General features: G+C 37.3%; 2 protein-coding genes across 3 annotated transcripts in view; one reads left to right on the top strand and one right to left on the bottom strand.

The window, feature by feature from the left end:
* LOC148946179 (glucose dehydrogenase [FAD, quinone]-like) overlaps positions 1-25,675 on the bottom strand; it is a 104,385-nt gene that overhangs the window by 44,932 nt on the left and 33,778 nt on the right. For both annotated transcript variants that reach the window (XM_089098255.1, XM_089098254.1), the window contains exons 4-5: positions 25,069-25,203; positions 3,183-3,304 (exon numbers count right to left, since the gene is read on the bottom strand). In XM_089098255.1, coding sequence (XP_088954381.1) covers positions 3,183-3,304; positions 25,069-25,203 — 257 coding nt within the window. The remainder of the gene's footprint in view (positions 1-3,182; positions 3,305-25,068; positions 25,204-25,675) is intronic.
* On the top strand, positions 10,949-15,901 carry LOC148946180 (sulfotransferase 1E1-like). The gene is made up of 2 exons (XM_089098256.1): positions 10,949-11,287; positions 14,929-15,901. Exons 1-2 carry the CDS (start codon positions 11,077-11,079, stop codon positions 15,753-15,755), a joined length of 1,038 nt encoding a protein of 345 aa, XP_088954382.1. The 5' UTR covers positions 10,949-11,076; the 3' UTR covers positions 15,756-15,901.

Genomic DNA, 25,675 nt, shown 5'->3' with positions numbered 1-25,675 from the left:
CAACCCCCGATAAGAGATGGGAGACATTAAAAACAGTGATGACAGATACTGTTTTTTATATCTTAGGCCTAGCAAAAATAAAACGACAGCACTGTATTACCGATTGGACCCTTTAATTTGTCATTGAGTGAAGAAAAAATATGAGCGGCCCTAAAGAAGAAACAAAAGAGCTGCGCAGACAGTTAAAACACTCTGTTTGTCTGGACCACCACCAAACGTGGAAAGATGCTACCGTGTCGTTAAAGAAAGCAGCACGCTCACATGATACCCGCAAGCATTACCAGATCCTGAAGAAGTCCATTGGTAAGAAAGCTGCTGTCTCAGAAATAGTCAAAGACAGATCAGGAAAAATCATCAGTTGTCAGAAGGAGCGCTTAGCAAGATGGAAGGATCACTTTCAGATCCTCCTAAACCCATCCCCATCATCCGCCCCTGTTATTTTCCCACCTGCCGTTTCTAAAGAACCCTCTGATGTTGAGCTCGACATACCAACCAGAACCAAAATACTATAGGTGATCAAGACCCAAAAGAGCCACAACGGCCGAGGTGACGATACCTTCCCCCCCGGAAATGTCCAAACAATGCCCTGAGGTCACCACTGATCAGCTCCCTGGCAGTCTCGAAGAAGTTTAAAGGACCAATTCTTTCCCAAAACATTGGAAGACATCAGTCATTCTCCCCTTCTATAAGAAAGGAGATAAAACCGAATGCAAAAATTACCGCGGAATAAGTCTTATAGACATTGCGGTCAAAATATTCGGGATCATACTCTTGAACCGCTTCAAAGGGGCAAGGGAGGAAAGAACCCGAGGAAATTAAGCCGGCTGTCGGCCAGGTAGAGGCTATACTGATAATATCTTCGTTTTTTGCCTCATTATCCAGCAGTTTGAAAGGTACAATCTACCCCTGATCTTGATGTTCCTGGACTTCATTGTCGCCTTCGACTCTGTCACTCGCCAGAAACTTTGGAAGATCCTAGAGAATGACGGAATGCCACTGAAGTTTGTTGAACTGACGAAGGCATACTATGACGCGTCAGTGAGCCGAGTTCGAGTCTATGGTGAAGAAACTGAAGAATTCCTGGTTGAGTTCGGAGTAAAACAAGGGTGTATCCTCTCTCCGACTCTGTTCAATTATTGCGTCGATTGGGTGCTTGAAAATGCACTGTCGTCCTATCCAGGAGTTCAGATCGGACAGAATCTTTCACTGACTGACCTCGATTATGCGGATGATGTTGGCCTCCTGTCAGACCCCGTAGAAGCTCAAAACATGCTTGACAACGTGGTGGCCTGGGCAGACCTGATCGGCTTGAAAGTCAGCACAGAGAAAACGAAATTCATGGCTATTAACCACGACATAGGACCATTCACACTAACTGTCAATCAAGTTCAGCTGGAAAAAGTCAACTGTTTCACATACTTAGGCTCCCAAATATGTATTGACGGATCCTCCGACGCTGATATCCAACAGAGAACACAGAAAGCGCAGACAGTCTTTGCCTCCCTTCGGAAAACCTTATGGAATCGCCACGAAGTCAGTGTCCGAACGAAAGTGCGAATCTACACGGCACTAGTCCGCACCGTTCTCCTTTACGGATGCGAAACATGGTCGGTAAAACTACAGCATGAGAATACGCTGAAGGTGTTTGAGCATACCTGTCTGCGAAGAATTCTCAGAATACAGCTGCGTGACCGTATCTCCAGCACGGATCTACGTCGAATGTGCAATATTCAGAGAGATGTTGCGCTCACTATTAAAGAACGCCGTTTAAAATGGTTGGGCCATGTTTTACGGAAGCCGCCAGAATACTTGCCTCGCCAAATACTTCTAGTCGAGCCTATTAGCTCCTGGAAGAGACGCCAAGGAGGACAGAGGAAAATCTGGTGGAACCTGGCCAAATCAGACCTTGAACCTATCGGGGGATTCAGAAAGTTCGGACACAGATGGTCAACTCAGTGGCTTACTTTTGCAGAGCAGCTGGCAGAAGATTGCTCAACATGGTCCAAGAAGGTCTCCAAGATCATCGATGCCGGGCGAGGTGGAAACGCCTGATTCCCGCCACAAGTACAAGTACAAGTAAATACTTTGAGCCGTGAATATAAGTTGCGTACTTTAAACCGCAAATACAAGTTTCTCACGGTGCAAATAGCAGAGAAATGAACACTTCTTTTTGCCGTGTAAAGGACCGTCGCTCCGTGTACAAATGAGTCAAATGCACGTCAAACATCGTGTGCTGCTAGAGGGAGACTTTCTCCAGCCAGTTCAACATCCATCAAGGAATGAGCTATGGTACTAATTGCATCAGCACGTCCTGTTTTGTTCTGGAAACTAAACTACTTGGCGGAACGCTACATTTCTTCTATAATTCATCAACATAAAGCAGCTTAAAAAGCTTACAGATTTCAGTTGAGATTTTTATAGGCCTGAAGGCCAAAACCTGAATTTTAGATAAGCCTTTCTTGGGGATAGGGGCGACATCACCAATGCAAACAGATGATGGTATTGTAAAAGTATCAAAAATCACCTGCATATGCAGGCCTAGGTGACATGAGCAAAGGGGTTCCGTGGTTAACACGTAGTGAATACTATCTATACCAAATAAAGCTTTCAGTGTCAGCTTAGAGACTGTCGTAAGTATGGCTCGCAAAGTAACAATGTAATGAGACTCCAGGTAAAGAGACAGAAATTAATCAAGCTAGGATTGAAATTTAGACTCTAAAACTGGATCTAGTGCGGCGAAGTCATTCGAAAATTTTTTTTCCAACTCAAATAATGGGACATCAGAAGAATTGGGAGCATTCAAAGATGTGGTATTCGGGTCGATCAAGGGTCTTACAAAGAAAATTTTGATTTGAATCAACAAGTATGAAGTATGACTCAACAATGCATGTACGGTGACGAGCAAGCTGACTGACGAAGTGCTTTTTTTGTAGAAAGCCGAATATTACTCGAAACGCAAGACCTAGGACGACCACTACCTTATGTCTGATGTGATTATGTATTTTCATCTTTATCCGTTTTGAATTTCATTTATTCACTGATGATAATTTCTTGTCGTTTTAGGTTTGAATTATTATAGAACTTTATTTTTACTCTTCTTAGGTTTTATTTTGGCTACTTACTTTTCAAAATGTTCCTTTCAGGAAAAGTATTTTTTTTAATTGATTAAAAATTCAAATCACCTTGGTGGCAAATGCTTTTGGCAGCACAAACAAATTACTTCTGGTTTTTCCATCATAAAGATAGGCCCGTGCGCTGCTAAACCTTTGCCCATCTTTCATCGTGACCTGAGGAGTTGTAAACCCTGTAAAGAATATATAAATGAAAGGAACATGTGTAATAAATAATCATAGGTAAAAACACAAGAAATAGACTTGGTTTCCTTTTTTATTCAACAATTGCAAATGACACTATTACTGCTATTTTGCATGAAAAACAATAAGACTTCGGAAATCGGGGATTAGAATTAGATCTCATTACGTTTCATTTGTATAGCCGCAAAGTTTAACTTATAATCAAGCCTTCTGTCACAGAGTAAATACCTGGATGACATTGGGGCTACCCAGAGCTCAGTATTGGGGCCACTATTTTTGTAAGATTTATATTAATGATCTTCCAAATTGTCTTGTTAAATCAACACTTTTAATAGTTCAGCACTTATGTATGCCAACGAAGCAGTGGTGACTATGGAAGATTAAACCCCTTCATTGTTGATTGAGAGTTTGCAGGGTGTAACAAAATTATCAAATCAGAAGTTTTCTCTTAATCTTAGACATTTCTTTTAGACAGAATTTCTAGTCTTTGGTAAATCAAAGCACTTGAAATATTGTCCAATTAGGATCAAGATTACTATATTCTTTATCCATCTTAAATCTCTCGAGGTAATAGAAAATAAAGCTATAAGAATTCTTCATACTCATCTTTACCACCCTACATGGCTTCAATTATTTCAGAAATAGGAATCAAATTTGTGCATCTAAGCATATTATATGTTAAGCATATAAATAAGATACAAGTTCAGTAAAGAATTCATAAATAAATAGTCAATAATTAAAGTTAATCAATAAAATAAAAGGTGTGCATTTATCACACTGGTATTTTAAGACTCAAGAGTCAAAGATATATTTTTTTTAATTTATATATTGTTGTCACTCCCTCGTCGCCCCCTCTCATTCACTTTCCTCTTCCCCTTCCGTGTTTTGGAATGTAAGAATAGATTCTCTTTAGCAAATGCACTCAGGACTAAATTTTCTACTAAAGTACCAAATCCCACTTACGGCTAGTAAGTTAAGACAGAACAAATTATTTGCCTTTCATGACCAGTGATCTTAACTCACTCATTAGTTTCAAAAAATGTTGTTCTTTTACCTTTTCACAACGGGGTAGCTTCCTTTGTCTCTTACATCCTCCAGATCTTTTTATTATTTTTCTACTTTTTAGCAGATAGGCCTAACTGATTTTATCTCTCTATAAGTTTCTGTTGCTACATTAATAATCATATGATATACCTTTAATACCGGCCAAAGCTGTGCATAACGAAGGGTGACAGAGTGTGAAAAAGTAAAAAAAAAAGGTTAACAGCTGAGTACAGTTTAACACGGGTATCTATAACGAAATGGGCTAACTCAAAATCGACATTCATAAAATTAAAATTTATATTTAGTATAATTGGGAGTCTTCTTTATATCAATTATTTGAAAAAAACTACGTTTTCTAAAGAGTTAAAGAGGCTGAGTTACAAGGTCGAACCTTAAAACGTACAGGGATTAGGAGGCATAGATGGGGGCTGCCGCCCCCCAAACCCCCCGCTTTCGCAGCCTTTAAATAAAAAAAAAAGTTTTTTAAACTGAAATTAAGGAGTGACATTAAATCTTAAAACGAACAGAAATTATTCCGTATATGAAAGAGGCTGTGCCCTCCTCAACGCCTCGCTCTTTACGCTAAAGTTTGACTTTCTTACAACTCTTTTTTTTAAACAATAAAAACTTTAGCGTAAAGAGCGAGGCGTTGAGGAGGGCACAGCCTCTTTCATATACGGAATAATTTATAGTTTGTATAGCTGGACTATACAAACACAATAGTAATTGTTGTTTAGCAAATGGAAGCTATTTTTGATGCAAGCAAATTCCCAAAAATCTTGATATGTGGTTTTTGGAAAACGAAGGAGTGATCAGATTGAGCTGAAATTTCGAGGATAAGCTCCCAGGCCCCAGGAAAGCTTGTCCTCTAACTTTCAGCCCCATCAGACAACGTTAAAGGGGGGTTGTGGTGGGGAAAAATTAACATGGGCTAATATAGGAAAACGAGGTTTTTCGTAAATGTAAATTCGGGGGATAATTTTTTCGGTCTGAAAATATCAAAAGACCCTAACAGGTCGAATTCTGCTTCGAATGAGTCCTCATTCAACCAGATTCGGTGCCAACTGTGGCCTGTAGGCGTGGCTAAGAAAAAAAAAAGAAATGATGATGATGAATATTAAGTGGCTATATTTGGTTTTTTGAAAACAGGGAAGGAGTGATCGGATTGAGCTGAAATTTCGAGGATAAGCTCCCGGGCCCTAGGAAAGCTTAACCTCTAAATTTCAGCCCAATCAGACAACGTTAAAGGGGGCTGTGGTGGGAGGGTCCAAACTTCCGGCCCAGTTTACCCCATGAAGATAAAGTCGGAGGAGGATGAAATTTTGCAAGTTTCTTAGTTTGAGCTTGGGCTACAAAATGCGATTACCGCCGTCTCTCTGCGACCTCTAGGACCTGAAATCACTTAACATTGTGGTGGGTCGCCTCTTTATAGAGGCACAAGTGTGCCTCCTTGATTGTTTTGTCTTCTAATGTTCTCTTTTTTTCGATAGAACTGATTAAACCGTCAAAATATAATGTCCGTTGAAAGACAAACTTACAAAGCTTCAAACAAAGGTTTAAAGATGCCCTTTTTTTATGAGCTACAGCCTTAAACTGTCGCAGCACTTGACAGTTTAAGGAAATTCCGACTTTAAAAAAGAAAAACGAAAAGAAAGGAAACTATAATTTTAGGAATTAAACCGCAAAAAAGCCAGAAGGTTTCTTGGTGATACTCATTAGACTGAGAGAAATTGTAAATAAAGGTTGAATAGAAAAACAATGTGGTTCTAGGAAGGGAAGAAGGTGCACCGACCAAATTTTCACTCTTAAGAAGTGCGAGTATATCAGATCACTTTAGTTCGAAGTTTTATATATTATGAACAGGCATTTGATCCAGCAGATATAAAAGGCTCAATTAAAGTCCTACCCATGTATGGCAAACCAAATAAGTACGTTGAAGTGGTTAGTACTATGTACGAGAATGATACTCCTGCATTTAATGTAGGAAATTAAGTTAGAAATTGGTTCTGTATGGAATAAGGAGTTAGGCAGGATTGTGTACAATCCGTTTACATGGATTATTCTGATGGACTTTGTCCTCAGTAACACGGCAAAGACTACGAGAAAACACGCTATCAATTCAGAACGTAAGAAACTCCTGTCCTTAGATTACACAGGTGATTTGAGTGTCTTAGATACAAATGATAGCAAAAGAAATGAATTTTGTAAGATTTCGATGATTCACGCTACAGGACAAGGTTTGAAAATTAATCTTGAAAATACTAAGTCACTTGGTGCTAGTTTTATCCTCCCCTCAGAAAACACCCCCCCCCCCCTGGAATATCCCCCCATATGCAAAATTGATCAGCCACAGAGACAGTATGACAAATAAAAATAGACAAAAAGAAGGGATTTTGGAATATCGTACCAATATTCTAAAATATAGGCAGAATATATAGTGTAGAATGTTTTTTAGTATTTATTTTTATATTTTTATTCTTTTTTCGTGTTTCTTGGAGTTTATGTCTCATAGTAGGGTAAGAAAAAATTAAAATTGAGACTGTGGGGTGATATCAACCCCAAAGCCAGACCTATTTAACATTTCGAAGTTTTTGAAAAAATAGATATCTCAAAACTTGATTCGATATTATTGGGGTTAGAGAAAAGCCAGATAGTAGAAAATAAAAAAGCTGGAGTGTAATCGCCCTCCAATAGCTTTTGGCCTTATAAAAGGAAACATGAAATTTCAGTTTTCAATCAAATGATCCCCCTCCCAAGTCTCTAAAAGAGCTCCTTCCATTTGAGGTGGGCAGGAGAAGTTTTTAGTACTTTTCTGGTTTTTTTTTAGCTGAATTTAGAGGGGAAGCAGCATTTTTTATAATGTATTTCGGCCCCCTTAACGAAAAGTTTCAAATAAGTTTCAGTCCAACCGAAAAAATCGGTTTTTTTTTATCCCTCTTTGTTAGCGAAGGAATAAATTTCAAAGCTACCAATTCTTTGAATTCTTTTTCTACCTTAGTCCCATTAGCCCAAGGGCTTATGGCTGTAAGTTTCAAACTGACAAGGAAAAAATGTTTTTAGGGATTGGTCCCTAGCCCATCCCTCTCCCACAAGAAAATTTTATGATCTTCTTAACCAAGACAACACTCCCTGAACGTTTCATGCCCTAGTACTCCCACGACTCAACATGCCTCCCCCCCTTTCCACTATAAAATAACTCTGTAAAGAATCGGAATTTAGCATAACTTACGACCCTTATCCCAGGTGCTCTGAGAATTATGTCATCCATATATGCCATTTTATTTCTATTTTCAACGATTCAGAACAAAATTGGCGCCTCGAAATGTTAATCAATGTCCTAAGCGGCTACAATGGGACCATATATAAAAAAGGTTATATTACAGGGGCTGCTTGCTCTCCAACACTTTTGACTTTTATAAGAGGCACTAGAACTATCAATTTCCGATCGAATAAGCACCCTATGGAGTTTCAATGACCACAAATGGGCTGAAGAGGGGAAAGCCCCCCTCTTATACAGGATAAATTCTGCTTATTTTCAAGGCCGTATCCAGGGGGGGGGGTCGGTGTAGGGGGTTTGAACCCCTCCCCTCCCGAAATATTTCCCCAACTTGTAAAAACGTAACAAATATGAATATAAACAAATCTTTTATGCGTTTTTTGAGGTTTTTTGTAACACCCCCCCCCCTGAAAAAATCTTTTTATACCCCCCCCCCCCCCAAAAAAAAAAATCTTGGATAAGACCCCGCTCCTTTTAAGGCTTAATGTTACTCTTTAATTTCATAATAAAGGCGTACACCCGACATATTGCTGGAAATCCAAAGGAATTAGATATCAATTTCTCCCTCCCCCTTCTCTGAACTAATTATATGTTCATATGACGGCTCAAAAAGATTTAGGATCTTTTGGCATTAGAATAGTCTCTTTGAGGCGCCCCCCTCTATCCTTCATAATAGCTCATGCGCTCTTACAAATTTTTGTGTATAATTTAATGAAACATGAGGGGAATTAGTTTATTTACATAAAGCTTTATGTTTTATGACTGTCGTGCGAAGACGTCTGAAACTATTTGTTTTTCTAATGATTACTGATAAGTGACTTTTTATTTTTAATATTTATAATTATAAAAAAAAATATTTAAAACCGTCTTAGAACGACAATCATAAATTTGATACGTTGTAAGCAACATTCGTAGGTAAACTGTAAGCGTCTATTGGTTTTTATTTTCCATTAGTTAATAACAATGGGGTTAGAAGGAGTTTGTAGACCCCACATCCTGACCAAAATAGGAATTAAGTACCATTTGTACATTCGTAGTTTTTTATATATGCAACGAGCATTATTATGGCTTTTTTGAAAGAAAGGTAATTTAAAATCCTTTTGCAATCCCAACCATTATCATTATTCTAAAGTTTTGTAGCTTTGCTCAGTTTACTGAGTTTGTGTCCAATAAAATGTTCAACATAAGAATATCTGACCCTCGACGATGGTCGTTTTTTACATTCTGTCTATTGTTTCGACGAACTCAGCGTAAAAGCCGTTTCTAAATTTAAGGTTGTTTCAGTTTTACGACATTATTGGAGTTAATTATGGGGTTAATACTCCAGAAGAGCCAGCCCACTTTGGAAGTGTCCAAAACTAGACCATCGGTGACCAAGATCCCGTGAAGTGCTACAACAACTGCGATTCATTGGTCTTAGTTGAAGAGCAACACAAGTGACAACATATATCGAGATAGGGTCAAGTCTTCTAAATGCCCAACAGAAGTAATAGGTGCTTATCCCTGCCAGATTTCATTGGAATCCAATCAGTGGCGTGATTTCTTCAAATCCTGGGGGGGGGATTTTTGCCAATTTTCCCATATCAAGTGAAAAATGAAAAACGAGCCATATAGCACCATAAGGGTAAATATATACAAAAGAAAACTGACCTGTTCCTCTTGACGCTTATTTAATCTCAATTTTATACCAATTTTCTGCAGAAACTAAATTTCAGCTGGGGGGGGGGCAAACTGAGATCGGGGGGGGGGGGGCAATCTGAGGTCTTGAGAGGGCAGCTACCCTCCAGACCATCTCTCAAAGAGGGAAGGGCCCCTTCCACTTCCATTAGGAACACTATCTATAGCTTTTGGCCGGGTAATGCTGAATAAATTCAGCCAGTCCACACGGTAATTAAGTAGACGAAAAAAGTTCTGACACCTTTACCCACACAGGTCAAACGAAGCTGACCATAAAGACATTACTCTGGTCCCCCCTTTGACTTCCCTAGCAAGTTTGGATGGGATCCGATATTCCCTTCTAATGAGTTTGGTTCTGAATTATTTCAATACCCTCACCCACAGAGGCCAAATTAATCCTGGAATCTGAAAACAAAGGATTTTTGTACTGAGATATATCCTTAGCGTATTCACCTGAACAGTCATGCTTCGATCTTAATGACTTTGAATAAACCCAGCAGTTAATCACTTATGACCATTTCTAAAGTATTCCCTGAAAAATCATGCATCGAAAGAGTTAACACATATCTTTATGTGGAGAGTTTAGTATAAGAGATCGCGGTTTTTGAAAAAAAAAACGAGGCCCCAACAGGCGCATATGAGGTCCTCCAATGGCGTACATTGAAAATGTGAGCACGTCAGTGATATTGGCTAGGTGCAATATCCACCATTTGTGCAACATACAATTAAAGTGTTTCAATTCTGGACACCTGCATCACTATATTAGCATCAGATATGTAATCAACAATTTCAGAAATATTCAAATGCTGAAATTTTGGTGAAAATCAAAACAATCTTTGTGAAATATGTTGGCCTTCTTAGCGTGTTTAATTTACAGTATTTATGTTGCGAGCTAAATGATTTTTTATGTCTGGGAGACATAATCGTTCTTAACCAAATTAAGTTTTAAAAAAAGTGAACGAAACCGCATTTCGGGAATCCGGTGATATAATCAATCAATTATTACATCATAACCTTGTCAAAAAGATACACATATTATATCAATTCGTATATGACGATGTAGTTTTTGTCGAAAATTGCATTTAATTGAAATATGAAGTTTTTAACACTTACAAAAAGCGCTAGATAAGCAATGTCCATTCAAATAGGCCCTTAAACATCCCTCTATGGTTTCAGCACCCCCGGTGACCAAGAAGGGGGAAGTAAGAATTAAAAAGAGACACATCACTGCTTCCAATGCGTACAGTGATTTTCATTTTTAGTCAAGATGGGGGACTGTAAGTCTCCTAAAATTATCATTTCGGCTATGGTGACCCCAATGCAACAGTTTTCATTTCAATTCGATACCATTTTCGCAGCGTTTCAGGCTATTTTCAAAACATACCAAAGATTTTGTTTTCGCAACAAACTTTGATCATTAGGATTATTCGAAATAACAGTTTCTATTTCTGAATCTGGTTCGAAATGACGTTTCTTCCTCACTTGTCAGCTTTTTCAAAACATGTTTTTGAATTTTCGGTTACAATCGGCTAAGGTTCATTCTTTCATTCAGCGGATAAAGTATTGGACCAAAACCCGCATTGTTGAAAAATAGTTTTCAAAGTTTAGTCTACGAAAAGGAACAATAAAATCTGCAGCAATTTTAAAAGAATTATATTATATATTTGCACAGCACTGAAAAGGTGAAACTAAAGAGTGCCAGAAAATTGTTCATAGACACGTCGACATACTTTACTAGCATCATTTTCTTTTTTCAGTTTCACAATGTCCAGCCAAGGACCTGACGTCAACTTTCAGCCTTTACCAGAGGACCTCCAGCGCAGGATTGCTGAAGCATTTCCAATAAGTGCGAATATGATGAAAACAGAAAAGGAAGGATTTATTATTTCCTCTAACTATAAAAACTATGCAAAAGATATATACAATTTTCCACTGGATAGCACTGACATTTGGGTAGTTACATTTCCAAAGTCAGGTAAAATGTTTCCTTTATTCTATTAAACATAAAATTGGCAGTTTTGAACGTATAGGTGGATCACGCAAGAAGCAGAACAAATGGGTATCGGAATACTGACCTTAAATAGCTCACATTCGGCAGTAGAATGAATGAACTTAACACACATTCCGCCATTTGATGGTCTGTGATAAGCGATTCAAAGTTATTTCTCTAAATTATTAAAGTAGAATAGCTCATAGAAATACAAACTTAATTTAAGCATTCTAAGCCCTTAATCGGAGCAGTATCTCCGACCTCAGAGTAAAATGCTGCAGATCTTATGTAAAATAAGGCTAAAGTTCCCAATAGTTCAATTTTCATATAACCCTCTTTAAACAAAGAGGGTTATAAGCATGTCATTCATGCTTATTCCTTTAACGGGGAAACCAAAAGTTTTCCAAAAAAGAATCCAATGGAGAGTTAAATAGCTGTAGGATACTAAAACCTGAAACGAGGAGATATACAGTCATACTGTAAGTGAAACTTAGCAAGAACAGAAATTAGTGTGAATGAACAACAAATAGAGATTAAAAGGAATAATCATGTCGAACTTACTCCTTTGTTCATCTCCTGCCCTAAGTTACCATGTTTTTTTCTTTTTCTTTCTCTTTCCTTGTTTTTATTTTATTTATATCGGTTGGTTGATAATAAAACTTGTTCGATAATAGGTAGTTTTCGATCCGACGATTCCCTGTTGCACAGTTTAGGGCTATTGGCCCTGGGGCAGCGTTGGTCCTGTCATCCCGGGGGAATATTTACCTTTTGACTATTTTGAGCAAAATGACAATTTGAAAACTTTGCATAGATGTCACGGGGGCCATGAGATAGCCGGGGTAAAACAAAAGGGAAGTAAATATTGTTTAGCCCTCAGGGGGCTAAACAACCAGTCCCCACAAGAGGGGAGCTGATTGTCATTCAATCTCTTTTGACACTCAAAGTGGGTTCTAGAAATTTGAAATTCGGAACGAATGAGTTTCTTTCCTAGTTTCAACGACCAATCTTTTCATCCGAAGTGGCTAGAACACAAAAAGCAATTATGCGAAAATACCACTCTTTACATCTACGCTAGCGAGTAGACTTTGATCGGCGATCCCATAAAAACAAGTTAAGTAAGACGCAACATTGAAACTTAAAACGAGCAGAAAGTATTCTGTATATGAGGGGGGGGGGTCTACCCCTTCCTCAACCCTTACTCTTACTTAAGAAATAAGGACAAAAAGTAAAACTTCAGCATGTGAGCAAAGGTTGAGGAATAGGTAGCCCCCCTCATATATGGAATATTATCTGTTTAATTTAATGTCAAATGTTACGCCTTACTTTCATCTGAAAAAACTAGCTTTTTATTAAATCTAATTTCTGACAGTTTTTCAAATAATACCATAAAACCCCCTTCCCTCCCCCCTGTTTAAAATTTCCCCTCAAAAATTCCTTCTGAAACTTTTCTCCTGATGAAACCCCCCCCCCCCGCGCCCAAACAATCCCGTGTATTTTCCAATACCAAATACTATATGTGAACAAACATCAAATTTCGTAACTTAGAGCCATTTTCCCAGGGGCTAGAGGCTTAGAGGCATAATTATTGGACCTTTCAACTATGCTAAACAAAATGGAAATCTCAATTTTCTATCTGATGTCTTTGGAGAAAAAGGGGGTGTAGGATGGGGGCTATTTACCCTCAAATCAATTTAGTCCCTGAAAAAGGCACTAGAACTTTTGTTTTCTGTTCGAATGGCCCCTCTCCCGATCTCTTAGGACCACTAGTTCAATGGAATCACCCCTCAAAGAAAGAAAAAAAAGAACGCATCAGTGATGTTTCTTCAGGCACAAATACAAAATTCCACATTAACTGATATGCTGAATTCTGACGGTGCGATTTTCAGTAAGATCACCTAACTATTTTGGGCTGTTTTCCCCACTTTTTCGAAAATAAGGGACATTTTTCAGGCTCGTAGCTTCTGAGGTGCTCCTTATAGTTCGTTACAGTTCCTTACTTACCGGGGACTATTTGATTATAGATATTTTTAGTTTGCCAAACAAAGATCACCAAGGTTGTACCCAGAGGCGGGTTGGGGAGTTTTGACCCCCCCTAAAATGTTTGTTTGACTCGTAAAAACACAACAAAATGGATATAAACAAATTTTGTATGCATTTTTTGAGGGTTTTTTGTCTACCCCCTCCCCCCCCCCAAAAAAAAAAAAAATCTTTGAGTAAAACCCCCTCCGAAAAAAAAATCCTGGGTACGGCCTTGCAGATCACAATTGAAACGAGACATCTTTGAGGATCTTTAAAACACCACATTGATTCGTCTAAAGAGAGTAACTGAAAAATGGACTGGACTGGAAATAAGCACAAAAAGGTGTCTAATCATATTCGGACGTAACAGTAATGTTAACCTTGCTAAGATTGGCTCAAAAATTACATCTAGCGATAATCTTAGCACATCATAAAGGAAGTTTCATTCCTAGTCAGTAAGTATGATGAAGGTGAAACGTCAGTGGGTTGGTAGGATTCATAGATCTATCTAGTAATGCAGGTTAATCCAAACTTCTTAAATATACCAGGAAACATAATGTCAAAATTCTAAAAACAATCGACAACGGCATTTAGCATTTAAAAAGCTACAGCTTTTGAAGGGTTTAGGGGCCAGATCTTGCTTGAAAGGGCCAAGCCCTGACGGACAAAGCTTAAAATAGTACTATTATTCATACCTGAAAGTAGGAAGCCCCCCCCCCCTCAAGAAATGGTTAAAAAAAACACGAGAAAACTGTGGCCATAGACTGTGATAAGCCTATTCAGCAAAGGTATTAAGGATAATTACGGACCATAAAGACTATTAAGAAAACATCAAACATAAAACCAGAACATTCACTTAAATTCGCTCATATCCCACGGTGCACGGAAATAAAGTTCCACAGCTTAAAAGCTGACGTTCATAATTCCAAGTTTAGTTTCCTAAATACTTGAAATAGGATGGAATATTACGACAAATCAATTTCAAAGAATGACCCAAGGTGTTAAGTTGCAGATGTCTTTATCCTCAATTCCAGTACCACAGAAGACACAGACAACAGAAACAATGTTTCAGTGGCAGAATGTTCTTGTGACACAGGCTACTAAGTTTTCATTTTGCTTGGACGGAGAATTCCCCACCACTGACTCGATTAGGCGACTTAAACCAACACTGCTTTTAAAACAGCGGATTTAGTTTTGTTCCAAACTTTGATTTCAATTTGCACGAAAACAAGCCGTGATAGGCAGAATGGTCATTTTAAAATGTGAATTCACTGGTGGCATCAAATAATAGTTAAAAATCTGTTAAAGCACACCTCAACTAGACCTGCAACGAACATAAATTCCGCGATTTGCAAGGAGGGAGAGAAAAGAGAGAGAGAGAGAGAGAGAGAGAGAGAGAGAGAGAGAGAGAGAGAGAGAGAGAGAGAGAGAGAGGGGGGGGGAACAGAAAGGCAGAGAGAGATAGAGAAAGAAAGATAGAGAGAGAAAGCCTTATCAATAGTTCTCGAGCTTTTTGATTTTCGCTCGCGGTTTTTGCTTTCCAATAAACAAAGTTTCTTGTAGGGCTTTTAGAATTCGCTATTTGAGACACTTTTTTTTTACTACAGGGACAACTTGGACACAGGAGCAAGTGTGGCTTTTGGCAAATAAATTGGCCTATGAAAACGCTAAAGCCAACCTAAATGATCGTTTCCCCTTCCTTGAGATGGCAGGTTTACCACCCGAAGAAGCAGCAGCAGCAATACAGGAAGATGCGAAGAGTACAATCTTACCTGAACGGAAAAACAACCCACTATCCAGGCCATTAGTACCCCCTAAAGATATTGCTGCCATGCAGTCACCTAGGTTTATCAAAACCCATCTGCCATTCTATTTGTTACCTCCCAAGCTGTTAGAAACTTGTAAAGTTGTTTATGTCGCACGGAATCCTAAAGATGTATGTGTTAGCTGGTACTACCATCATAAACTTATCAAATTTCAAGATACTACAGCATCTTTCGAAGAATTCATGAATCTTTTTATCAATGATGAAGTAATGTTCTCACCATATTGGCCACAAGTTAAAGCAGCATGGAACCTGCGTCACCATCCTAACTTTTTGTTCTTATTCTACGAGGATATGAAATCTGATTTAATTACTCAACTAAAGAAAATATCAGACTTCCTTGGAAAAGAATACAATGACGAAGATTATGAAATACTTAAAAATCATCTAGTTATTGACAGCTTCAAGAAAAACCCTGCCGTAAATAATACAGAGTTGCAGAAGCAAGGATTCCTTCAGAAAGATGGCAATTTTGTCAGAAAAGGAAAAACTGGCGACTGGAGGAGTCATTTTACAATAGAAATGAATGCCAGATTTGACAAATGGATTGAAGACAATTCAAAAGACACAAGTTTGATATTCAAGTATGACCTTGAAGCTCAAGACTAGTTATATTTTTGTTCTTTCTAAGTGTAAATTGAAAGTTTTAATTACATTAATAAGACAAAAAAAAAATTCTAGGTTAGCAAACAGCTTGATAAATTGATTTGTTCCTAAACAGAGTCCTGTAAAATTATAATCAATGACTATTTTTTTTGTGTGATATGAATACTTATATTTCACTAGTGAAATTACTTGCTACTTTTCACAAGATATTTACGGAAAATTATGTATACGGAAGAACCCTATTGGATATATTCACTACAAATAAGAGATATGTGTAAAGGTTGAACCACTTGTTGCTTTCAATTACTTGGTAAGTAACAGCTTGGTAGATAGAGTTGTTCGTATACAGAGTCCTGTAAAATTATGATCAATGGATATTTTTTGTGTGATCTGAACGCTTATTTTCGGGAAATTTCCTTATGTGCTGACGGCTCCCCGATACCGGAGGTTAGAAGCCCTACTATTTTAACTATAAAAAAGAATTGACGAAATCTCGGATAAAACAGGAATAAACCCTGAGTGATGAGGATAAAAAATTAATTGCTACTTTTCACTAGATATTTGCGGATATATATATATATATGGAACAACTCTATTGGGTATATTCACTACAAATAAGAGGTATGTATACAGGTTGAATCACTTGTTGCTTTCATCTGAAACAACCAGTTTCTAATCAGAGTCAAAGAATTTAATTCTCCGCATTGTAGAGAGCAAGTTTTATTTACACCTAAACTCCCCTTCTATCCTTAGGTTAAACGGCACACGACGCAATACCCGTGAACCAGAAATCATAATATGGTTTCCGGCATATTGTTATTAAGGCCACGTTCTGGTCTAATTATTATTGCGGTAATGATACACTAAAGTGCTGTCATGTTTTCGAAAATTCGTTAAAGTAGCAGTAACATTTTTCTAATTTAACAATTTGACGGTAAAATATGGGGGGAAAATAGTAAATTAAGCCTGTGTAAGGATCTATTATTACTGACATTTGTAGTATTTACTTCAATCACCCACCCCAGGTTAGATGGCAGCATTCTGCCAAACTTCTGAATAAATTCGCCCAGCCGGAGTCCTAGAATTTGGAAGTTGGACGAGTATCGTATTACGAAATGTCTCTATTAATAAGGATGATCCTATTCGCCTGTTTTTTGACTTACGCCAATTCCTGCGTAAAATAGGCGGCTCTGAATACTCACTGGCCGCAGGCAGTATATTCGAGGATGGGTCGTACAAAGCACAAATACATCGTCTTGCATTCTATGGTATAAAACCTAGATTGCAGAAATACTACAAATCTCAGTAATAATAGATCCTCAGTAATATATATATATATATATATATATATATATATATATATATATATATATATATATATATATATATATATATATATATATATATATATATGTCTCGAAGCGCCTTGCCAGTCAACAGCAATTGCTAATACAATTTTTTACTTTTTTGTCTGATTCGTCAACTGATTTTCCTTCCTGACACACTCTTGAAAAATGAATGTTAAGTGAGTCTTATATATATATATATATATATATATATATATATATATATATATATATATATATATATATATATATATATATATATATATATATATATATATATATATATATATATATATATATATATATATATATATATATATATATATATATATATATATATATATATATATATATATATATATATATATATATATATATATATATATATATATATATATATATATATATATATATATATATATATATATATATATATATATATATATATATATATATATGTCTCGAAGCGCAAAAAGAAGTCTAAAACAAAAAAGAAGAACAAAAAAGAAGTCTGATTATTATTACAGAAAAAAAATTCTAGTTAAAGAAAAGAGGCTGCATCATCAGGTTCTAAAATAACAACGTTTTAGGCAATTGCAGAAAATCCAAAGGAAAATCTTCGTGAAACCAGTCTGTCTATAAGTCAAAGTAGCGACGTCGAGGACGAAAAAAAACTGCTGCCGGCGAACATTAATTTTGAAACAGAGGATGTTGATTTTAATCCAAGTATGAATACAGATACCAGTGGGGTGACGCAAAACGTAGTGGTTGCCAAATTCACTACTACTTCCTTTGATCAAGAGAAATATTACGAAATATACAAGTTTTTAAGAAACCTTTGATTAACCACGTGGATTCTTTTTTTTCTTCTTTTTTTCATCTAAACTAATCACATAAAGACGAAGATGGAAAATCCTTGGCCCACGACATCAACATTTATTTCAATACAAAAGAACTTTTTAGACAAATGTTTACAAAAAACTAGATAGCTTACAACTGTAAAGACAAGATATTATGCTGTAGTGTCTGTCTTGCCTACTCGGATGGTTATTCAGTGTTTTGTGAAAGTTTTAACAACTTCAGGCGTATTTCAGACAGTAGAAGAACTTGAAAAATTAGAGGACCATACAAAAACAATAAAAAACTTTCTAGGTCGGAATAGTAAGCAGAACACAAACTATGCGCTATTTGACATGCAGCTAATCAAATAAAAATTAGAAGTAGCTGAAAGAAGAAAAGCTTTAAATGATATTATAGATGTTGTCAAACTAAATGGTAGGCAAGGTTTATCTTTTAGGGGCAAAAGAAATGAAGAAGGGAACACCTTGAATGACCCGTTTCTAAATCCTGGGAACTTTTTGGAACCTTTTCTTTTGCTTTCAAGCCATAATGAAAATCTTAGAAACCATATAAAAACAGTCTCTGATAAAAGTAGATCTGCCCGAGAAGAGAGAACCAAGAACGAACCGAAAGATGGAAGAGGAACACAAATTAAATTCTTAAATAAATCAACAGTTTAAAAAAAAATAATTATCAAAGACGTAATAATCAATGACTTTGTAAGTGAAATTAAGTAGGTTATGGGTTCTACAGCCATCATGGACACCATTATGGGTAAATCTGGTTTTGTTCAGTGTGCAATTGTTTTGATGTACCTGATATGGAAGGAAGTTAAGGGAGAACTATTGAGTTTCAAGACTGTGCCAAAAACGAAAGGTGAAGGTCAATTGCAAACATTTTTGTCACTATTGGAAGAAAGGGGTTTGGATATAACACACTGTATTGCACACGCGTTTGACCGTGCAAGCAACATGAATGACCAGTACAATGGTCTTTCGGCCAAATTTAAGGTCTTTCGGCCAAATTTTCCATATGGTGCTATGCACACGTGTTAATCTTGTCATTTCTGACGCTGCTCGATGTTGACCTGAAACCATATATGTTTTAGGATTTCTACAAGAAACTGAAGTTTTTATCAAAGAGTCTTACAAGATATTTGGTATTTGCACGGAACAGAATCCAAAAATCCGACTGACGTCTATTAGAGTTACAAGATGGGGGTCCAAAAGTGAAGCAAAAATGAAAATCTTTAGATCCTCCACTTATTGGTTTTCAATTTCAAACAAAGAAACAGTTCAGCCTAAACCAATAAATCTTGACCTAGTGGCAGATTTAAGTATTATAAGTGGCTCAACAGACTTCAATACCAAAACTAGAAATGACGCTATTTTTGAAAATCTTCAGCTCAATAACACTAATATTTGATTATTTACAATTAGAAATCTGGACTTTTCTCAAGCATGGTCGTTTGTAGATTCAACCAAAAACGCTTTGGAGAGAAACAGAGATCAATTTTATGATGTAGTTAAAGCAGCTAAAAAGTTTTTTCTTTATATGCCTTCAGCTCTTGAGAAAAAAATCGGTCAAAAGCCGTCATTGAATCCAGACGAGCTAAGCACTGAATTCAAGCTTCCCATAATCAGTAACGGAATAACAAAAATATTCTACGGTCAACTTATAGAAACCCTGACGAAGGCGCTAACGAAGCTATCTTCGTGGGCATAAAATATTGGAGTCGTTCCGGTGTTGTGAGATGGTCTGGGTCTCCGTTCTCTCATGAGCTCCATCATCCGTCTATATACCCGTTAAGGAAATCCATCTCGCGTAGCCTCATAAATGATTTTTATAAGTTTACCTAACCAAAACTGTGACTGCAAACGGCACTGCAGGATGACCTTGACGGATGAAAAATTCAAGATAAAAGTGTTTTATGCTCTCATGGATAAAGTAAACTTTTTATGAACACGAGGTTTTCAGAAGTAACTACATTTGGACCAAGCTTATTTTGATCGATGACGTTTTCTTAAACTAAAGTAAAGTGCATTAGCTAGATATTGGCCTCTCGTAAAAGAGCTAGACAAGGGCAAATTACAAGAAAAATTGCAGTCACTCATTGACGTTTAGCCAGAAATAGAATATTCACCACAAGATAAGTTTGAAGACCAGCCAAAACTACAAAAACTTGACTGCTGTGATACTGACAATGCTTCTAATGATGAAGAACAAATTAATCGTGAAAAAAAGCGCAAGGAATGTGTAAGTTATACTTGACTACAAATGTACTCATTTACTTGAACAGAACTTTATAAAGTGCAAAATTTTCTTTTGACAACCCCCGTAACACAAGTCAGTTGTGAAAGAGCTTTTTCAACCCTAGTGCGGGCGAAAAGCACCAAAATGCTTTCGTGTTTGAGAAAAGCACCAAAATCTGCTGAGATGTGCTTTCGAGCATGTTCTTTAATATGGTTTGATTACGCAAGTGAAATTTTTCCTCGGATAGCCGCTAGATGGCTTGAAATCCAAGATGGCAGACGAAAATACGAGTTTTTCAAAATGAGAAGACAAGGTCGTTGAAATAGGCTAGTATGGGGTAATTGATGGTAGAGGTTCCAAATATGAGCTTAAAAATAACCTAAGTTGTACCATAATGCCACTAGATGCCTCAAATCCAATATGACTGTCGAAAATATGAGTTTGTCAAAATGAAAAGAAGTTCTGAATATGAACGTAAAACTAACCTAATTTGTACTGCAGTGTTGGTAGGCACTTCAGATTTAAGATGGCGGTTGAAAAAAAAGTTTTGTTAAAACAAGAAGTAATGACTTCAAATGGGCCGATCAAGAGCAATCGATACTTCAGATTCTGAAAACGCACGTACATGCACATAAATATACCTTAGTTGAGCCGTTGATCTGCTTGGGGTCTAAAATCGATGATGGCGGAAGAAAAAGTCTCTTTTCTGAATCGCACGAGGTTCATGATCCCGATATAACAGGCTGGAGTGGAGTAATTAATGCAGCAGTTTTAAATATCGTTCTGTCATTCCGACATGTGCTTAATAGCAGTACAGTCTGTACAGTGCAAATTGCCTATGTATGAGACCAAGACGCGTCCAATTTATGGCCATTGTTTCCGTTTGCTAACCCAAAATCATTTAAATACTTGAAATTTGTTCATCTCTTTATCTATTGTAAATGAATCAACAGAAGCTAAACGAACGGATTAGAGCATTTAAGAATTACAATTTTATCAGGAACACAAAGAGATCAATCGAATCTTCTTGTAAAAAAAAATTGATCACATGTTAATTAAAGCGCTTTGATTTGCACCAGCATAGTGGGCTACAGTTGAGATCAAATTTCCTGCAGCGGCACCTTCTTTCACACCCTTTTTCGTTACCACAACCCACTGTCTCGGTACAGACTTTTGACACTGGCAGAAAAGAACCTAAACAATTGGGAAGCAACTTTCCGTCGATGCCTCTAACCCAGCCAAAGTCAGAAAAACTGGGAAAGGTGGGTGTTGATTCCAGGCTGTGACTCCACACATGACCTGACTGTAGTGCAGCTCTAAGGATATGTTGTAAAAGTGAAGCACTAGCTGGAGGAAGCCTCTGCATGTTCTTGGTCTGTTGTCGTAGAAATGTTTACTTCCTAAATTAATTCAAGTTATCGCAGTCTTGGTTTACGTCGTATTTCTTCATGACAAAGCGTTCAAGGTCGTGCACTTGCAGTTCTGTCACTTAGGAAGGCTGGTTTGTCAGTTGAAGGAAAGTCTCCGTCAGTCCTGGCATATTTTGCTAACTCGCAAAGAGCTGCCTCTTTGAGTGGTGGATAAAAGAAGAAACGGTATCGCATCCTGTAAATACGTGGAAGAACGAAAGTGCCTGTGATTTCGTCGGTCCGTTCGATCAAACTATTTCTTGAATGGGAACGTACATTAGGTTGGTACAAACGCCAAACGTAATAAATAGTTCGGATAATTCAATGAGATCAAAGCATGAGGTCCCAATCACAATCGCGTCTGTGTTAACCGTTCGTATGAGAATCGACACATGTCCTTGTAAAACCGCGTCACAAGTGTGAAGCAAAAGGCGGGTGTCAGCCTCTTCGCGTGAACATAACTGGATGAGGTTCTGCTCTTCGAATGCCTGGTTAGCTATAAACGTGTTTCCGGCAGTGCAATATGCTCGTTTTGACGTTGGAGACCTTTTCACAACTGCCTGGGACAGCAGGTTAAACACGTCAGCTTTATTTGTATCTATTTGCAGGAATTCTTTCCAATTCAATGGGATTTGCGTGTTTGGAATAACTTTTAGTCATGAACCCTGATCTCTGACTTCCGACAGAAGACTTTAAACTATCCAATCCGTGAACATTGATTATGAGGTCAAGTTTCTCAAAATATCTGAGCTGATACTTTATCATGGGAAATAACACGTTTTCTTTATACTCTCCAAAGGTCTTCGAATTCCCTGGGATCAACATTTGAACCAGAGCAGCTCCGTCTATCAGTTTCGCTGTAACATTTGGAACGTTAACCTCAGCAGCCGGGGTTAAGCTGATTAAGAAATCTAGAAGTTGAGCCTTGTTGCCAAAACGAATCTGGCCATTAGACGTAAAAGCCGGTGAATACTGACTGTTTTCGTGTTTGAAGAAGGCGTCCATGTCACCTCCTCGAGCAACATAGCCCCGGTCAAGTGCTGCAAACAGTGAAACATCATTTCTAGCGGTGCTGAGCTGAGTTTTCACTGAGGCTGGTCTTTTCTTCTTAACCCCCCCCCCCAAATATGACAATGTAATTATTGACCAAAAAAGCTGTAATTCATTCGAAACATTCAACGAGGCGTTCCTTCACAAACGGTTCGTACTGCTGTTTGTCCAGGGCTTTGAGGTTTGAAATCAGCTTTCCTGGTTCAACATTCGTAATTAAAATAATGAGATCTGTCGTTCTTTCCAGAAAAGGATTCCCCATTTCTAAAATAATTGTTTCGAGACTGGAAACGATCAATAGAATAGAAAACGTTCTTCTGGTGGGACTTAACCTCAATATGGTGTCCGTCTTTATAAGTATCAGAGTTGGAAAGACTACATTCAAATTCTTTAACGATGAAACAATGAAATTATAGCAACCATGAAATTGACCGCTAGATGATAGGTTGAACGAAAGCAGTCGGCCTGAAGGCAAATTTAAGCCGTTTGCAATGTGTCATGTTTTGACTAACGACCGCTGTTGGCACCTAGAGGCACTACGGTGCAACTTATGTTATTTTTGCGTTCATTTTCGGAACCTATGCCATCGATCAACCCATAATAGCCTATTTGAACGGCCATGTCTTCTCATTTTGACAAACTCGTATTTTCGTCCGCCATCTTGGATTTCAAGCGACCTAGCGGACGGCACAATTTAAGTTATTTTTAAGGTCATATTCGGAGCTTGTGTCATCTATTACCCTTTACTAGTCTATTTGAACGGCCATGTCTTCTCATTTTGACAAACTCGTATTTTCACCCGCCATCTTGGATTTCATGTGACCTAGCGGCACTACGGCACAACCTAAGTAATTTTTAAACTCATATTCGAAACCTGTGCCATAGATTACCCTATACTAGTCTATTCGAACGGTCATGTCTTCTCATTCTGACAAACTCGTATTTTCGTCCACCATCTTGGATTTCAAGCGACCTAGCGGCGTCCCGAGGAAATATTTCGCTTGTGTAATCGAGCCATATTAAAGAGCATGCTCGAAAGTAAATTTCAGCCAATGTTGGTGCTTTCCTCAAACACGAAAGTATCCTGCTGTTTTTTGACACTTTTCGCCCTGAAGTTTGTAAAATCTAGGCTTAGATCTTCACTCAGCCAACAGCATTTTGAATATATTTTATTAATGCGTTGTGTCAATAGACAATTATTTAATTATCAGTACGCTTTGTGAGCACAGTGCTAAGTTAATTTTTTTTCGAGATCTAAAGTACAAGTCATACATAACTTTGTCTAGTAATTTTCTATTGTATTTCTTACAAATTTGCTTGCTCATAAAAGCAATGTCATTTACGAAGTAAAATCTCAATCAATTCTTTATCGTATATTACAATCAAGCGATGTAATAAAACGTTATTACTGTACATTGTATTATATAATAGTGTATATTATTATTACACCAGATGTTCCAAAATTATCCACCCTCCAACTCTTCCTTTTACGGAACTGTGAAAAGCTCACATGGATTTACAAAACCAGCCAAAAGAAGCTTCAGGCGATCCTTTAACAGTTGTCAAAAGCAAAAGCTGTTGTTTTTTACCCGTTCAAAAGTTAAAGCTTCTAAGGGAAGGGAAGGGGAGGGGGGTTGTTTTTGAAACAGTCAATATAATATGTTGTAGCTAAATTTTTACTCTCAAGCAGTTTTTTGTTTTGCTATTATTGCTGCCAATATTGATTATTTATGTTTTGTTGCCACTATTATGGCCTACATAATCATTTTACTATTATTCTAGGCTTGGTATCAAAAATGAGAGAAACAATATTCTTGTCAAATGAACCTCTGGTCACAGACAAACAGGAGAATATTATAGTCTGTAGCCTAGTACATGTAGGCAATCCTTAGTGCATTTATCATTCAGTCGTATCCTTATTGTTTAGGTTAAAAAAAAACTCGAATTTTCCAATTTTTAGGTATCTTTCATAAATTATTCCTTTTTGAAACATTAAAACGCGATTTCCAAAGGCTGCTGCATCAAGTTCTAAGCGTACGCAGAAACTATAACTGTATTATAAAAATTAGGCTGCTCATTGGTCCTGGTATTTTTATTTGGAGGATGGGAGGGAGAGAAGCAGACTTAAAATTTAGAAGGAGGGAGGCAAACTATTTTTTTTACAGTCATCACAAAACACTATACTCCAGGTTTTCGTTTTCTTTTTTATGCCTGTCATTTGACAGGCTATTTGGATAATCTCAGACTAAGCTTCAGTAAATTTTCAAACAAGTACATCACAGGTGAATCAAAGGCTAATCAAAATTTATAGTTTTAGAGAGGCTTATTGATTTGACTTCAGATTTTCCATTCTATGAATTTGAGGAGTTGAGTAGACGATTCAAAATTATACTTAATATTCTATTTAATCGAGTTTACCTGTTTGATTTCCACCATTTACATCTACTTCATCGTATCCTAGTTCCTTTCCTGCCTCAATAAATGCTTTGGCAAGAGAACTTCCATGTCTTCGATCTTCCACAGACAAAGGTCCATCTGTCCCGTGAAAAGTGTCTAGAAAATAGAACCAGCCCATGAATAGGAGAAAATAAGAAAAGAAAATCAGTAACTTACTAAGTTGATGATTGCTCCTGAATTTATTATTTGGAAAACACAATTTTAATTATGCAACTTTTGGTTCTCAAAGCATCTCATTCATAATTTGCGGCCGAAGGAAAAAAGACAGAGCTTCAGTCTCTTAATAAGCTAGTTGTTGTTATCTCTATAGGTTGTGTCACAAGCTACTTCTATGAGGATGGGGATCAAAATCCATATAAAAATATAAGTCATAGTTTGTAATTTTTATGTGAGGAAATATCCAATACCTCCCCCCTGTGTAGATAAATGTCTTTCATTTAGCTCGGTTGTTAAGCCTTTAGTGTTAAAGTAAATCAAATATTTGAAGCCCCTGAAAAAAAATCTTTCAGATGTCAATTTCAACTTGAAATACACAGTTTATGTCAGCATTGCCAAAGATTAAGGGCTG

This window comes from Artemia sp. Qi Xiang Cuo, chromosome 12 (genome assembly GCF_049724085.1).
Source record: "Artemia sp. Qi Xiang Cuo chromosome 12, ASM4972408v1, whole genome shotgun sequence".
In the NCBI taxonomy this organism is placed as follows: Eukaryota; Metazoa; Arthropoda; class Branchiopoda; order Anostraca; family Artemiidae; genus Artemia; species Artemia sp. Qi Xiang Cuo.
This window is presented reverse-complemented; position numbering and strand designations above follow the sequence as displayed.